Source organism: Pararge aegeria, chromosome 19 (assembly GCF_905163445.1).
Source record: "Pararge aegeria chromosome 19, ilParAegt1.1, whole genome shotgun sequence".
In the NCBI taxonomy this organism is placed as follows: domain Eukaryota; kingdom Metazoa; phylum Arthropoda; class Insecta; order Lepidoptera; family Nymphalidae; genus Pararge; species Pararge aegeria.
In genome coordinates, this window is record NC_053198.1 from 16,285,574 (window position 1) to 16,302,211 (window position 16,638).

The following is a 16,638-nucleotide window of genomic DNA, read 5'->3' on the forward strand; positions in this document are numbered from 1 at the left end:
TTCTATAAGCTTACGTTTAATACAAACTTTGAACTTATTAAGAGATATAACAACGTATATCTTATTAATATATATACATTGCACCTATCTAACCTAGTTTAATATAAAATTGTTAAAATTCATTATGCATGGTAAATGGTAATTCGACCTTGAAGGCAAAATGTATAAAAAATTTGATTTCTTTTACCGACTATTGTTTTGTATTAAATTATTTAGAAAATGTTTTATGCTAACTTCGGACAACTGATTATTTCTTCTTTTATAAGAATACAGTTTTCACCACTCAGCATTTTCCGTGCTACTACTACCATCTACTGCGATCACCAACTCGTCTGCCGACGTCGGCAGACGTCCTCCCGTTGGGAGAGGCCTTTATTTCAGGAAATAATTGGAAGTAGGCAAGTTGGCAGTTCACATTTCCCGAGGCATTATCAGGTTATCACATCTGGACTAAAACTTCTGCAATATGACGTTCTGGGCAAAATGCACTCTATACAGACAGTGTCATTGCACTTGCACTGTGCACTGTGCAAGGTCAAGGCGTGTGCAAGTTGCACACGCCTTGACCTTGCACACTTGACGCTTTGACCTGTCACAATGAATGTTAATTATAAAAAAATATTAACTTAATAAATTGTGTTCGTATACACGATATATATATTACATACTTATTTAAAAAATAATAAATCTATAAACAAATCTTACAAACACATTACGCCTATTAAAAATAAATTAAAATCTCAAAGTAAAGCGACCGAAGCTGAGGGAATGCTGTAAAGTTAAATCAAGTAAAATCTAAAATCATTTAAAATAACTGTATATACGTAAAGGAAGTGAAACTTCTTTGGTTTATTTTCAAGCGCTCGAAAGATGCGTATGAAAAAAAACCCATCCTTTTCATTAACTGACCCTTAAGCGCCAAAGAAATTTCACTTAACACGCATTTTGTAACAGCTACACATAGTTATTCAAGTAATTAATTATTTATTAAGTAACAATTCATTTATATTATGTGTTATCCTTATAATATAGCAGTTATTTTATTTTGTAATATTAACCTCACATCACATTAACTGGTATGCTCTCTCTCTCTCTCTCACTGTCAAGTAATAATAAATTTATATCTCACGACACAAGTCTCTTTTACATTCAAATGTTACGCGATATTCCCTGACCGAGCGAGTAGCATGATTAGTTAACAATAAGAGGGAAAATGCTTTAACAGCTGTAAACGCGCTGTTCGACGCTGCATATCTTTGAACTCAACCAATAAGACAGCTCAAATTGTATGACTGTTTTCTGGCTCTGATGGAAACGCTTTCCAGTTTGCTACAATGCTTAAAGCAAAATTATGTTGATAATTATGGTGATATTTTTAATAATTAAATTTAGTTTTTCAAAATGCTTTAAAAGGCAAAGGCAATATATCATTGTGACATGTAATTATATCTAACTTGACCTGTAACGAGCCATTAATACATTTGAATTTAGTTTTAGAATTGTCAAAAATGGAGCTGTAATCTACCAGTGTCCAAGGGACTAAAATTAGAATTACTGAAAACACTAAAACAGTTTCAGAGACACTAAAAACTATGCTTTTGGAACTTGCACGGTATCATAAGATAAGCGACGATTTGGTGCTTCCAATGAGGAACAGTCAATCCAGTATTAATGATAGATGTCAGTTATACTTTTTTAATTATACAGTATTAGCAATAGATGTCAATTATTATTGAGTGTAGCTATTGGCAGGTCATCTAGCTTCGCATCCCCGCGGTAGTCGAGCCAAAAATAGTCGTAGCCGCGCGGCGCGGGGCACGCGCTAGCGCACGTACACCAGCAGCTTGCGCCAGCGCGCACGCAAGCAGCTGGTGGGCGGGGAGGGCGGAGCCGGCTCCCCGCTCGCGAGGGGGCCTCTGTTGTGGACAAATAATGTACCGTTAAATAAATTGTTCGTACTGTAGTGGTAATACGTAGATATGATACAAATCAAATTAAAAAAAATAATAAAACCCCTTACATTTGATACCCATATTGAAGGTTTAAAAAAAAAGTGCCACTTTGTGGTGGTAGTACCCTACTAGCCAAACTCTTTCTTTGATACTCATATCGAGGGAGTTGGACCAATTTATCCAAGATGGCCGCCGCGGTGGTATGAACTCACGCGCCGCTCGAGCGCGCGCAGGTGGGTTCACGCCCCGCGCGTCACTGGGCAAGCTGTCGGAGGATGTCCGCAGGCACTCACGGTCAGTGGGCGGCGGGCTCGGCGAGGCGCGCGTCGTCGCTCGGGTGCGTGAGGTAGCGCGCGCCCACGCGCCGCTCGAGTGCGCGCAGGTCGGCCCACGCCTCGCGCGTCTGCAGCCACGCGTGCGCCAGGCACTTGTCCACCGACAGGCGCTTGCGCTGCTTCACTTGCAGCAGGTTGTTGATGAGGTCAATCGCTGCAACGAGCGACCGGGCTTTACAGGCACCGCTTCCATTTCAAGGTCAAAACTTTAGAAGTCCCGCATGTATTTAATACTCTCTTACCGTCATACTCTTGATAAGAGAGATGGTTTTAGAGCTGTACGATGTAGGTTGTTGGGCTCATATTACTATCATCACAAGCTTAAGTAGATGTAAGTCCCGCATATTTGAATTTTACGTATTATTTTATTTGAGTTGGCATGCATGTTTAAGAAGTTCCTAGTTTATTTACGGTTGAACCATAAAATAAATAATTTTATCATTGCTTCCGACTAACGTGAAAAGGACTGCAAGGTTATTTAAATGGTGCCAGCAGCGTTTGCGTAAACCAGCCCTAGGCATTCATTAATTGCGTAGTTTAGTTAGTTTAGTGCGTTATGGTATTTAGGTTAAATCCAGCTTGTAATCTGGATACAATAAAATGTAGACCGCGGAACACGGAATATGCAAACTACAACGTATCGCCGCGCTATTAGCGTAACACTTTATTTCCCCGCGTGCTCTCATGCTTGAAGAGTGGATTAAACTGTGAAGGAACATAAACAGATTGTCCTTTCCCCGGGGAAAAAACGCCTCTTGTCTGTGCTGTTAGTTTTACGCACCATCCGAAGAGATCTCCCGCCACGGCGCGGGCGGGTACATGAAAGCGGCGTTCTGGATCTGCTCGTTGATGTCTTCGTCCTCGTTGAACGGGAAGGTGCCGGACAGCGACACGTACACGATGACGCCCACCGACCACATGTCCAGCGAGCGGTTGTAGCCCTTGTTGCGCAGCACCTCGGGCGCTGGGGAGCACCGAACTATGTAAGCGACTCGCACAACACGAGAGGTATGTGAATTCACGATTCAATAGAAGGCCGCTTTGCGTATAATTCTAGACATTAAGTATTAATTCAAGGTCAAAGGTTTCTTACAACAAAAAGATTCCAGAGTATGTACTTTATACTTTTTTTTTTCGCCTATGGTCGATTTGAATATTGACACCATGAGAAATTGAAATGAAATATTTGGAAGAAGGTTTCAATCACGCCTTAGTCTACAAATAATCCCACAAAATTCTCATTTGGATTCTATAAAGAATTAACAGTAGTTTATCTAACCTAAATACGCAGGAGTTCCGACGACCGAACGCCGAAAGGATTTCTCGCCGATGATCCGCGCGAAACCGAAGTCACAAAGCTTCACTTGTGGGAACGTTTCGTCCGACGACAGCAACACGTTTTCTGGCTTCAGATCACAATGCACTATGTTCTTTTCGTGTAGATGTTTAAGCGCTACTAAGATCTGTCAAAAAAAAAATATATTTTAAATAAGCGTCCCTAAATATGTTAGTGGTCAAAAACTGTTAATTGATTTTTTTCAAACACTCGTGTTCTAAGTCACCCTTGACCCTCGGGAGAACACGGACTTACGAGTATATCAGTCACAACGATGTCCAGGTACTGTCAACTTTTCCGGATTTCTCCGAACCGTATAACTCAACATCTGGTAATGCATTGCCTTTTCTCCGCCATCCGTTGACACTGCGGCGGGGTTAGCAGATATGCACAATCTGACGGAAGATTAAGAGATAAGGCGTTCCCTCCTCCGACTATGAAAGTTTTTATCAATGTTAAGAAATGTTATCTTAAATAGAGACTAACCTGTGCAACTATAAACTTGGTAATTCTTTCCGTTAACCGACCCTTCTCATGCGACAAGATCATTTCCAGCATATCGCCCTTTAACTTCTCCATCACAACGAAGATTCGTTCAGGAGTTTCAAACATCCGCTCAAGGTTAACCACGCCGGGGTGGGATAGGTTCTGTAGAATCGCCACTTCGTTCTTAAGCTGTGCTTCTTGCTTGGTCGGGAACCGGAGTTTGTCTATAACCTAGAAGAAATTTGTTTGTTTAATATCCGGAAGGAGTAGGTCTATTGGCGGCCGATTGGCGCAGTTTGCACTGACCCTGCTTTCTGAGTCCAAGGCCGTGGGTTCAATTCCCACAACTGAAAAATGTTTGTGTGATGAGCATGAATGTTTTTCAGTGCTGGGTGTTTATATGTATATTCTAAGTATTTATGTATATTATTCATACAAATATTCATCAGTCATCTTAGTTCCCATAACACAAGCTATGCACTTTGGGGCTAGGTGGCGATGTGTGTATTGTCGTAGTATGTTTATTTATTTACAGCTGCATCGAGGCTCGAGGGCAACACTGTTAAATTTAAACTAGGACTACGAGTAGACCTTCAAATTTTCTACTAGAAGAAGAAGGTGGACAACAAGTCTGTGCTTGGTCTGGGTTACCTTGATAGCCACCGGCCGGTCGGTGTCGCGGTGCATGCCGCCGTACACGATGCCGAACTGCCCCGAGCCCAGCACCTCGTCGGGGTGGATCTGGTACAGCTGGGCCATCTCAGCCACGCGCTCGCCCGCGCCCGCCGCGCCGCCCGCGCCCGCGGCGCCTGCGCTGGATGGGTTTGCCTCTGCTACGATAGAACACGGTTTTCTTGAACAACATTCAATATTTCTAACAAGACTTACTCTTGCAGAAATGGTCGCAAATTAGTTAACAACATTCCGACCCGCACGTTAAAAAAAACTAAGATCATTTGACCGGTCTACCTTCCCGCGCACTATTGCACATTACAAAAACAATGAGTTCTCTAGATATTACTTATGTTAATATTTATTTTTCTCAACGCAAAAAGTTCGAGTACATTGTTCTATCATCCAGACCATCTGTGTATGCTCACTTTAATACGAAGTGTTCGGGCGCCGTAGGATTCCATGATTGTCTGATGCTTGATCGCTGTGTTGTATCTGGACCCCGTAGCTCTTGGGTTAATGTATTGACGTAACCATTGACTCAATTCTTTCTGTTCGCTGGCCCGAATCGACTCGCACGCACCGTATTACATCCGCTAATTGAAGAAACGAGCAGGGAACAGCCCTGGATGCCCAGCAAGTGGCTAGCGACTCCATCACAGTAAATTAAGGTGTTCTGTTAAAAAGTATTGGATTGCGGGCCTAGGGTTTTTAATTCTGGGTAAGTACTTACGCCCCACCGTACATTTTTCTCTGTCGAGCTAAAAATTTTCACGATAAGCCACGTGTAGGTAATGCGTGCTTAGTGCATGCACCCCGCAGCGCACGAGCGGACACGTACCGGAGTGCGTGTGCGGCATGAGCGCGTGGCGCAGCGCGGTCTCCCAGGAGCGCGCGAGGTAGGCGCCCACGCCGGAGTCGGGCGGCGGCAGCGGCGTGCCGGCGCCCTGCCACGCGGGGTCCACGCCCACCAGGTAGTCCACGTTGGCGGTGCGCAGCTCGAAGCAGTGCATCACGTCTGCACAAGACACGACATTTCAATGAAGTTTTAAGGAAAAAGTCAATTGGAAAACTTTTAGAAAAACTGAAATATTCACAATATATGAAAACGCATTTTTAAAATAAATCGGGACAGCTAGTTTACAATAAATAGTGGAGGGGAGAGAGAGAGAGGTGGTCAACAACTGACCTGAGTGCGGCTGTCTTGCCGTGTCCACGGCCAAGATCTCATTGAGCGGAATCTCTTTGTAATACTTGGTGCCTTGCTCCGATGTGAAAAGTGTGATAGACTTGCTGTCCAGTCGCCAGTAGTGACGCTTGATCTGCAACATTGCTTTCATGATACAACATTACAAAATCTAGTTACCACAAGCCAATCTAGTTTAAAAAAAACAGGAATATCTAGATTGGCTTGCGCATGTCAAATATGATGTCTGATAGCTCTGATAAGGTCTAGGTTGGAGCAATTTACTCTTGGTAGCACTCAAGTATTTAGGTTCGATGTAGTTTTTGGTAGTACGTACGCATTTTTGGTAATAGATAATCCAATAAGCAAACCTCGATATCAAATGAGGAATTGTGGAAGTTCATACAAAATGATCACAAGAATATATTGAAGTAATTATTAGTCCGATATCAAAAGTGGAATCGCGCCACTCACGGTTTTGTCCTTGTTGGTGAAGTGCACTAGCCAGCCCTCCTTGAGCCACTGGCCGTCGCGCTTCTTGGTGTGCTTGACGGACTGCACTATGCGCATCAGCGGGATGTTCGCGCTGGGCGACGACGACGAGCTGAAACCACACTCATTAGACCCCCGGCCGCTGCTCGGCGGCTGGCGGGGGCTCGGTGGTGTTCGCAACGCTCTCCACAACAATCCTTCTACACTTGCATACCTATGGTAGTATAGGTAGTAACTACGTTCGACCCAGCCACTGCACCAATTTTCATTAAATTTGGCACAAATCTAAAGTTTTAAGTTTAGGAATATATATCGGACACTTAAAGGAGGCTCATATCTTAAATTTGAGTTCTTTTTACCGAGTTAAAACGAACGAACGGTTGTCACAGGATTAAACCAAAATTATATTTTTTTTGAGGTGGCTGTCGAAATTTTGTACAAATTGTGGTTTCTATCTCACCATACCATAATCGAGTTAAGTTTAAATCGAAGCCAACTCCGTAATGTCCAATCTACCTCCACAGCGGTGTTGACATTTGCGTTTAACGTGCGACCAATTGTTAAATCGTTAAATCTCGCTGAAACGGGCGTGTCTTGCGACCGGTCACATGCAGCACGTAACCCAGGACGTTAGTTACTAACGACGCGAATTGAATCTCGCGCGTAAGTAAGGCAGGACCAAACTTTGTTTTATATAAATAAAGAAACAAGTAAAAAAGACGCATAAAATTAGTAAGTATTCAGAAGAATAACTTCATTCAATTGAAAGTCAAGAAAGTACCAGATTCCACCACCAAGCCCGTGGCAAAGCTTCGTATAAAAGTGCTGGGTCACCTGCTGGGTCTGCTGGCGGCTCGCTCGGGCATCACGTCTCTTTGAGGCTCCTCGTCTTCTTCTGCCGAGCGTAGCGGTGCCTGCGACAGGTAATTTTGTAATGGACTGTAATTATACTTTCTAGATGCTGTGGAAACAACTGTTGGATTTTATATTCTATTATACTCTTCATGACTAAGCGACATTCTGCACTCATGATCCATAAAGATGGTTCAAGCTCAGTTTATCTGGTAATCTTGATGCTAAGAATGGATCCATGGCGAAACTGGCAAGTCATTCATATTACAGAACCGTAGAAGTGGAAAAGTACGAAAAATTAACACGGAAATAGGAAAAGCATTATCACGCCCTTGCGAGATTCAGAAGCCTTCCAGATAATCGCTAAGTCTATGGAGCAAGGGAATGCTGTGGAATATCATGTATAAGATAACAGTTTAAATGTCATACCTTGACCTAATTCGGTAACAAAACGTCAACAACATTAAAATAATACTGCTATAAGTGATAATTGTAGTAAGCCCCTGATTATAGCATTAGGCATAGGACGTACCTCTTGGGTATCGTTATGGTTGTGATTGTGATTGTGGTGGCGGTGCTCGTGCTCCAGCTCCGCGTCGTCGGAGTCGTCGTCAAGGTTGGTGCGCGGTTCCGATATTTCACTGCTGGTGCTGCAGCTGTCCTGCCCCTCACCTTGAGTGCAGGGTATAGGTTATTTAAATAAATAAGTATACTACGACAATACACACATCGCCATCTTGTGTACTAAGATGACTGATGAATATTTCTATGAATAATTTACATAAATACTTATAAAATACAGATTCTGAAAATTTCATCACACAAACATTTTCCAGCTGGGGTAATCGCACCCACGGCCTTGGACTCAGAAAGCAGGGTCGCTGCCCACTGCGTCGGTCGGCCGTCAAATTTACTTCAGAAGTCTTGCCGTTTTATTTGCACACCACCACACAAGTTGGGTGAATAGAAAAATAATAGAAACAAGAAGATAGCAGGAGAACACAAAAGGCGGCCTTATTTTAACAAATTATTGTCATTGTCACCACAAATTAATATGAATTTGGAATAACAGCGAATGAAATTTGTTTCCACTGAAAAGAGAAAAACAAAAATTTTCTCTTAAGTACGGACCACGGCAAAGTAAAAAAATCGCAACAAACAGCGGCTTTTAATTTGTGTTGAAGCAAGAGTCTCGACACTTTTTTTTGTTGTACAGAAGACTCGCAAGTGAGGCTGGATCTCGTCGTTAAGCCCTCGTTTTATAATGATGAAGCGGACGATAAAATTAAATCGACTTCTAAGTATTAAATAAAGAAGGTTGAAATCTAAAGTAACCTTATGAGTGGCTTATATGATTTTTTTTTTAAGTTATAACTATCATGACTTACTTTACTAACTATATTAAAGCTAGACTAATATTGAAGCATCAAAAACTACTCCACACAGTTGAAAGCAATTATTTTACCTATAATGTTCTAAACGTTTATCATAATATGGGAAAAGTTTGTTGTCTAGCAACATTCCGCGGGTGTGAATTGAGAAGTGCCCGGGGCGTTTTCTCTGTTTTTGGACACAATGCATTGTATGCAATAATGGCTGAATGTTTCTGTCAAATTCAAATATTTGTTTATTTCAAGTAGGTCTAGTTTATGGGCGCTTTTGAAACGTCAAGTCAGTCGTCTGTTTGTAGTGACTCTACCACCAGTTCGGAAGGCAGATTCTACCGAGAAGAGCCGGCAAGAAACCCAGCGGGTTGTGTTGATGTTCTGAATTGTGCGCCGACAGCGGGGTCCGCGGCTCGTACCGTGGTGGTCGCGTATCTCGCCGCCGCAGTCCTTGGGCACGAAGGGCAGGCACTTGCGGTGCGCGTTGTAGTGGCAGTCGCCGCACTGCAGGCCCTGCTTGAACAGGCCGCGCAGCAGGCGCTTGCACAGGCGGCACACGGTGGGCCGCGTGTACGAGTGCAGCTGGAACGTGTGCGGGATGCCCAGCGACGCGCTCCACGCGCCCGGCCGCGCGCCCGCCGCGCCCGCCTGCGGGACAGTGGCGGAGCCGCTCAACGCACCAGTATGCCCCCGCCTCACCTTTATTGTTAAGATTGGCAATAGGGAGGCGTCGAGTCCGGGGGCTCTCAGCCCTCTCCCTCTCCTCAGCAGGGCTAGCACAGACAGGAGACAAAAATTATATTCCCTGACAAAGGATATAATTAACTGGTCCACCTGCGGGGCTAGCACAGACAGGAGACAAAAATGATATCCCCTGACAAAGGATATAATTAACTTGTCCACCTGCTTGTTGTAATTCAAAGCTAAAGAACTGGAACATGGAATAGGAGAAGTTTACCCCCGTTTATTATTACTCATATATTAGTTGGATATTATTTCCACTTGTGCGCCAATGCTCTGAGAGCTGATAAAGCTGTGCGAGAAGATAAATTTTTATCTTTTACCCTGGAATATAATTGTCCACTGCCCATGCTAGCCGTGCTGCTAAAGTACTGGAACATGGAATAGGAGAAGTTTATGCCCTTTTATTATTACACATATATTATTTGGATATTATTTCCACTTGTGCACCAATGCTCTGAGAGCTGATATAGCTGTGCGAGAAGATATAATTTTATCTTTTCCCCTGGGATATAATTGTCCCCTGCCCATGCTAACCATGCAGGTGTACATGAGCTAATTTCCTTCAGAAAAAGAAGGCATGATGGCAGTAACAAAGAATTGCTAAAATATTGTATTTGTCAAATTACAAATGATTCATGTATTATGAAAAAAGTATTTTTATTTATATTCCAAGTTAATTTTCAAGAAACTAAATTGCAAAATCTAGCGTCCCACCATGACAAGTAAACGCCGAATTAAATATTATGACGTCAGGTCTATATAAACATAATTTAATAATTTTGTACCGCTTGAACTTTGAAAATATCAAGTATTTTGTGATTTCAAACTAGAAGCTGCTAAGTTATCAATACAGCTATCAATAATCTTTAGCTATGGAACAAGGACCAGTTGAGCTTTTTCGCCGGAAATATATCAATAAAATATAATTTGCAAGAAAACATTTAATTTCTGTAAAACAAGATATTTTTTGGTAAAGTAGATACTTCTCTCCATAGCTTTCTCAATGGCGTGTGAAGTGTACCAATGCACATTTGGCCGTCTCATTCTGAGAGGAGACCCGTGACCTGTAGTGGGCCGGTAATGGGTTGACGATGATGAAGATGACAAAGTCTGATGAAAAATTATCTAATAGTAGTTATCAGTACATACTTACGCATTTATAAGTTTAAACCTTATAACTCATAACCTATTGTTGTATCATTTCTCTGAACTCTTTTATTTCTGGTATTACCAAGAAATGTCAAATTGTACTCTCTTGATATGTATTTATATCTCTGTAACTACTTTTTTTCTTTGGTGTACAATAAAAGTGTATTCATTAATTCAAATGTCAAAATTCCACGGAATAAAAAATTAGACTTTAGAAAAATTATAAAGCTCTACTTAACTCTTTCAGCTACTGCTCTAGCCTCTACATTGAGAAGGCCATATATAGGACACATATAAGAGGCGAATTCTTTTTAAGCAATAGCAATTTTAGGCCGCCTATCGGTAGGTAGGTATTCCAATTATGTTCTAACGGGTAGTTAAGCTCAGAAACTACTCGATTTTGTCTTCACCCGTAATAATACCATGGTAATATTGGTATGTACACTTCAACGTGCTTTCTTTAGGCCTTTGAATAAATAAATAATATTTTTTTTCTCAGGAATGGTAAGGATCTGCATCATGCAGTCTTCAGACTCGTACAAACTTTTCCTTAGTTTGAACGGTAAATCAGGAACATATTATTATCATGTGCGGCTTACGATTTTTACATAATATACATCAAATTTAGGATGATAATTTTGACAGCTAGTACAGTAGGGGTTAGGTATTTGAACTTATTCGATAATCGATTACTATTCCCACAGACCTTAGAATTAATAGTTGTCTATAGCTGTATGTTTAGCTGTATGGTCAGATTATAACACAAAACCAACTACTTTTCTTTTTGATAAAATCAGCCCTATCTTTGTTTTTAAAATGCTACACGAGTGTCAACAATCAAGTGTAATGATTTCCAGTTTAAAAAAATAAAAGCGTTAGTTATCTAATTAATCATTTTTTAGACAATTAATTGTGTAATAGCACATTACAAATGAAATAATATGTTAAGTTAGATAATTGTGTTGCTTGAATGTTCGATTTATTTTAATTAAAAACCGATTTTCGATAGTCCGTTGTTGTTTGGTCCGCAGTTGTTTAAGTAATATTTAACCGGAAATTTAGGGAATTTGAAGTTATATGTAAATAGAAATGTGATGCCCTAATACCATATAACTTAATAATTATATTGTTCGAAGCACTGGATGATGGGTACCATGGGGTTACGAAAAATAAAACTCAAAAGGTTTTTGTAATTAAATTTATTAACAAATAAAATAATCGTTACAATTTTTTTCCAATGCTACCCACCACCCATTGTTGGTTAAGAATAAAAAAAATGCTTGTATAGTTTATAAAAATAATTTGTAAAATACTGTATACGAATACTTTTGTAGGAATATACTGTAAAAATCATAAATTTCTATGACTATAAAAAAACCTTAAAACTACACTGTCACTAATTTCGATGTACACAAATCTCGAAACTAAATTTACAAGTCTAAAAACAATGGTATTATTTCCAAAGAGTTTATATCACAGCTATTTCAAGTTTACGCAAGGGCGGTTATAGACGGGATAATCATTGAACACGGACCACTCGAGCAGTCATAGTTTTATTACAGCTTTTTGTGACAGAGCTCGTGCCGGGAAGTAGCCCCGTCGTGCTTATTTCTGTCGCCAAGCCGCATTGCTTTGTTTCAGTCTGAAGAGCGTGGGTGCCGGTGTAATTACAGGCACACCACCACTAACGTCCCAGGTTCACCACCCATGTCCAGGGATGGACATGGGTGGCACATTATAGAACGTTTTCTCTTCATGCTCTGTGAAGCGGTGTTCTGTTTAGAGGCGCCGGTTTTGTTAGTTGGTTGAATATCTCATGAATAACTGTGAGTTTTTCAAACTATAGTTCAGGAGTTACCGAGTGTAGTTATCAACTCGAAAAGAGCTTGAAAGATTCATAAGCATTTTGATGGATAAGTAAAATAGTTGAACTTGAAAAAAGAATCAACTTTCTTTTAGACTGTTACATTTGGATGAGTTAAGAGAAATGTGTAAATCGTAGTTAGGACATCGTTATTTGTGATTTCAATTACAATAAAATAATTCACGTTTTATATCTAGTAAGTATTTCATTCCCACATTAAATTTAAAATGTATATATGTTCAAGTCAATAAACTTGGTAAAATATAGAATATTGAATAAAAAATGGAATGTTGAAACAGTAAAAAATTAAAATACAGATCTAGCTTTTGAGATTACGTGCAAGCGACTTAAGATCTAATAAAAAAATAAATTTAAATGCTTTGTTTAATTAATGTAGCAAATAAAAAAAATCCATCAGTTTTAAATACCGAACGGCTGAACATTTGAAAATTACTCAATTTTCAGGAAGCAAGAAAAGGTACTTTATTTTCATGTGGACTATAATACAAGGTTTTTCGAGTCAAAATGTCCTTGGCGAATAAGGTAAGCCCCCTAACTTTTATCAATAAAAAATAATCTAACACTATATTTCATTAGGGCCGGTTCTCAGAAATTGGGTTTTGAAGTCTTTAGTGCCCTTATAGGCGGAATGCTTGAAAGTGCTATATAGTTTAAAGAACTAAGCGAAATTATAAACCTTGTTTAAAAAAATTAAGAACGATAGTCACTAGCGCGATAACCACCTTTTAAGGGTTACCCGTGACGAGGTGTGATAGTTGTCAAATAATAGGAGCCGAGGTCAATTGTCGTGACGTAACAGTTGCATAAATAGCTAGTTCCCCTCGGTCGCCGGCTGCGGGCGGGCGGCGTGGTTGCCCGTGACCAGCTGCGCCAGGCGCCTTACCAGCGAGTCGTCGGGCGCGCTGGCGTGGCTGGCGGACGAGGCGCGCGACGGGCTGCGAGCCGACGCGCGCCGGCTGGCGGCCGCCGCGCAGTTGGACGGCACCTTCACGGCGCAGCGCTTGTGGTAGTTCAGGTTGCAGCCTGCGGGCACGCCCGAAACACTTCAGTTTGCCGCTCCACTCGTTATACACCATTCAAAAGGCTGAGAACTTCAATATACTGTACGTTATTCTACTAGTCAAGTCCTTGATATTGAGGGAGTTTCGAAAAAGATATGTAACCCGCCAGTTTGTGGCTGCGCCCATTTTGGACAGATTTTCATTAAACATAGCTTAGAACACTCCCGACTAATTCACCTGGTGGTAAATGATAACCGCTAAGGTGTGAAGCACTTTGACTCATCATTGCTTTCCATCAAGCAAGAATGTTCTAGTAGGTACTAGTCAAATTTCAATATTTAATCTTGGTATACCTACTAAACAAATGCTTTGACATTACTTATATCAACCTTTGCCACAGCTGAGAGTGATTTAGATATCATAATAAAAATGTTATAAATAAAAATTCTCGATATTCCTACGTTGGGAATGGAGGTCCACGTGGGCCAATGCCAGTGGGAAAATCTAAATCAAATTTCAATAATTTGATTTTATTCAAATAACGACATATTAAACCACAATGACATAAGTAGGCACTAGGATGTCGTATATAAAAAATTATCATTCAATGGACACATTTCAATTGACTGCCTATTCAAGATGCATTTTCGTCGATGTTGACGCATAAGAAGTATTAGACCGAACGCTTCCTTTTTTCGTTAAATAAACAAAATTTATTTTTTCATTGTTTTCAATTTTTTTTTTTTTATTTTAATTTGAATCATTATTTCCATTTGTTTAATATTAATTCTTTTATTCTTACTATTTTTGCTTTTAACTTAATTTAATTATTTTTAACTGGACTTACTTCAATGTTGTGTATCCTGTAAGTGATAACTGTACTCGGACAATGAACTATAATGTAAAATAATTAATGATAATACGGTGTATCGTTGGTATATCTAATGAAATAAATAAATAAAACCGTCACCTTCGCACTTGAGCCCCTGGCGCACGAGGCCGAACAGCATCTCGCCGCAGAAGTCGCAGAACGTCGGCGCCTTGTACGAGTGCACGGCCAGCGCGTGCGGCCGCGGAGCCGGCGCCTCGCCGTCGCACAGCAGCGCTGCTGACACGGCGCACACGCCATCATGAGCACGTAGTTGGTTAAGTTCACGTTAACATCATCATAATCACATTACATTAACGGCTCACTATAGGCCACGGGTCTCCCAGAATGAGGCTTTACGCCGTAGTCCACCAAACTGGTCAAGTGCGGATTGGTAGACTTCACACAGCATTTAAACACTCAAAAATATAATTCAAATTTTTTTTTTTTTCAAGTAAGCCTTAATATATGTTCTACTTCTGAAACATCAAATCTGCCTGTAAATAGTGACTCAACTATAGGTTGGGAAGGCAGCTTATTTCGAGAAGAAGCCGGACAGAAACTCAGCAGTTAACCTTTTTCAATATTTTTACAATAATTTTCCTTCTTGCGAGGGACGAAAGCGGAGCGGTGTGCTTCCAAGCAACGCTCACTACGTTTTCTCTCACCGTTTTGTTTCTTAAGTTAAAAACGCACGTAACTAAGAAGAAAGTAAGAGGTTCGTGCCGGGGATAGAACTCAGTACCTCTGAAAAGGAAGCCTTACCAGGTCAGAGTTAGCATAGAGTAGGTACCGTATTCACTAGTGGGGAGCTCTGCCAAGTACCAATTCGAAGCCATAGATTCGGGCCACGATAATCAAAGGCGACAAAATGCTGCCTGTTTTTGATAGGATATATGTTTCTGTGACTTTGCTCAGATACTCAACAGTCTTGACCCTTCATCGCAATGCTACCACGGAACTGCGGCACGCCATGAGTTAGGTAATATTCAATTAAATTTCCTCCATGCTCTGGAGAATATATTTACGCATCGTCTCACCGTTAATACGTCATCGTTAATACGACGACACAAAGTGTTGCTTAATGTCTTTAGAAGGCTTCGGATGGCTTAGAAGCCGACATTACTCACGGTTGGCGGTGAGCACGATCTCGACGAGCGTCTCGTCGGTGACGTCACTGGCGGAGTTGATGAGCTGCAGCACGTTGGACGAGCAGTAGTCGTGGCGGAACAGCAGAATGCGGTCTGACAGGCGATTCAGGCCGTTGTCCGGGATCTGCGGAAGATGGACATATATTGGGTTTACATTTGCTACTTGATGTTATGCTAATCGATTGCATTAGGCACTGGTAGTAGTCAATGATGGGAGATGATCTGTCTTCTTTGAAAAGAAGAACACGTTTCATTACCATAAGTTGGCATTGTTGGTCGACTCTTAATGAGGTAGACAGAAAATATCAATCGAGTCGCAGGACACCGGGGGCCATTGTTTTTTAAACTCCCTACAAAAAAATATGTACCTACAGCAGGGCAGATGGAGCGGAGGTTATGATGATGTTGATGGGACTGCTACACTCCACTGTGGAGTGTAGTGGAGCTGTCCTCGAGTAATGTGTTCAATGATCGTTACCTTCTCGTGCACGAACTTGACGGCCAGCTCCTTGAGGTGCGCGAGCGTGAGGCGGCTGGCGGGCGCCGCCACCGCGTCGCGCAGCACGCCCAGTTGGAACAGGAACGTCACCTCGTCCTCCATCCCTGCCAGCCTGCCTCGCCGCCTGGGAGAAGCATCAGTCAGTTATTTGCCCACCTCATAATCTTCATACAAAAAATACGAGTAACGAGTAGAGATAATTATCTCGTCCGACCAAGATTTCGGGCTACGGCAGCGGGGTCTCTCTCGTTCACTCTACCAGTGAACATAAGCTTTTCTATGCGCTGGCCACAGAATTAAGAACATACAGGAACTGTGTACAAGACTAATATTGAAGCATCTAAAAACACTCGACTTTAGTAGTATTTCTCGCTGGCATTAATTCTACAATTAAATATGTAATTTAAATCCACTAACTCGGATTGCGATTAACATTTTCCTCAAACAGTATCAGACATCAAGGTGATGTAACGGTTTAAATTTTCGTGAAGGTGAAACTAATTAATCTTGGCCAGGTTAAATGACTACTGCGTCTTAAATTAAGATAAAGCTTGTTGGAACTACTTATTCTTGGAATAATTTGCCAAAAATAGCAAATAGTTGTAAACAGTATGTAAACCAAACGGTTGCCATTCAAACTTGTTT

General features: G+C 41.2%; 1 protein-coding gene across 1 annotated transcript in view; it reads right to left on the reverse strand.

Moving 5' to 3' along the window:
* Positions 1-700: 700 nt before the first annotated feature.
* Positions 701-16,638, reverse strand: part of LOC120631881 (serine/threonine-protein kinase D1) — a 98,857-nt gene continuing 82,919 nt past the window's right edge. Inside the window, exons 3-18 of the mRNA XM_039901544.1 lie at positions 15,973-16,117; positions 15,474-15,618; positions 14,446-14,580; positions 13,353-13,497; positions 9,116-9,366; positions 7,844-7,983; positions 7,294-7,373; positions 6,442-6,571; positions 5,971-6,103; positions 5,623-5,799; positions 4,761-4,942; positions 4,110-4,340; positions 3,567-3,750; positions 3,069-3,251; positions 2,246-2,441; positions 701-1,916 (exon numbers count right to left, since the gene is read on the reverse strand). Of these exons, the coding sequence (XP_039757478.1) occupies positions 2,248-2,441; positions 3,069-3,251; positions 3,567-3,750; positions 4,110-4,340; positions 4,761-4,942; positions 5,623-5,799; positions 5,971-6,103; positions 6,442-6,571; positions 7,294-7,373; positions 7,844-7,983; positions 9,116-9,366; positions 13,353-13,497; positions 14,446-14,580; positions 15,474-15,618; positions 15,973-16,095 (2,433 nt within the window). The 5' untranslated portion in view covers positions 16,096-16,117 and the 3' untranslated portion in view covers positions 701-1,916; positions 2,246-2,247. The remainder of the gene's footprint in view (positions 1,917-2,245; positions 2,442-3,068; positions 3,252-3,566; positions 3,751-4,109; positions 4,341-4,760; positions 4,943-5,622; positions 5,800-5,970; positions 6,104-6,441; positions 6,572-7,293; positions 7,374-7,843; positions 7,984-9,115; positions 9,367-13,352; positions 13,498-14,445; positions 14,581-15,473; positions 15,619-15,972; positions 16,118-16,638) is intronic.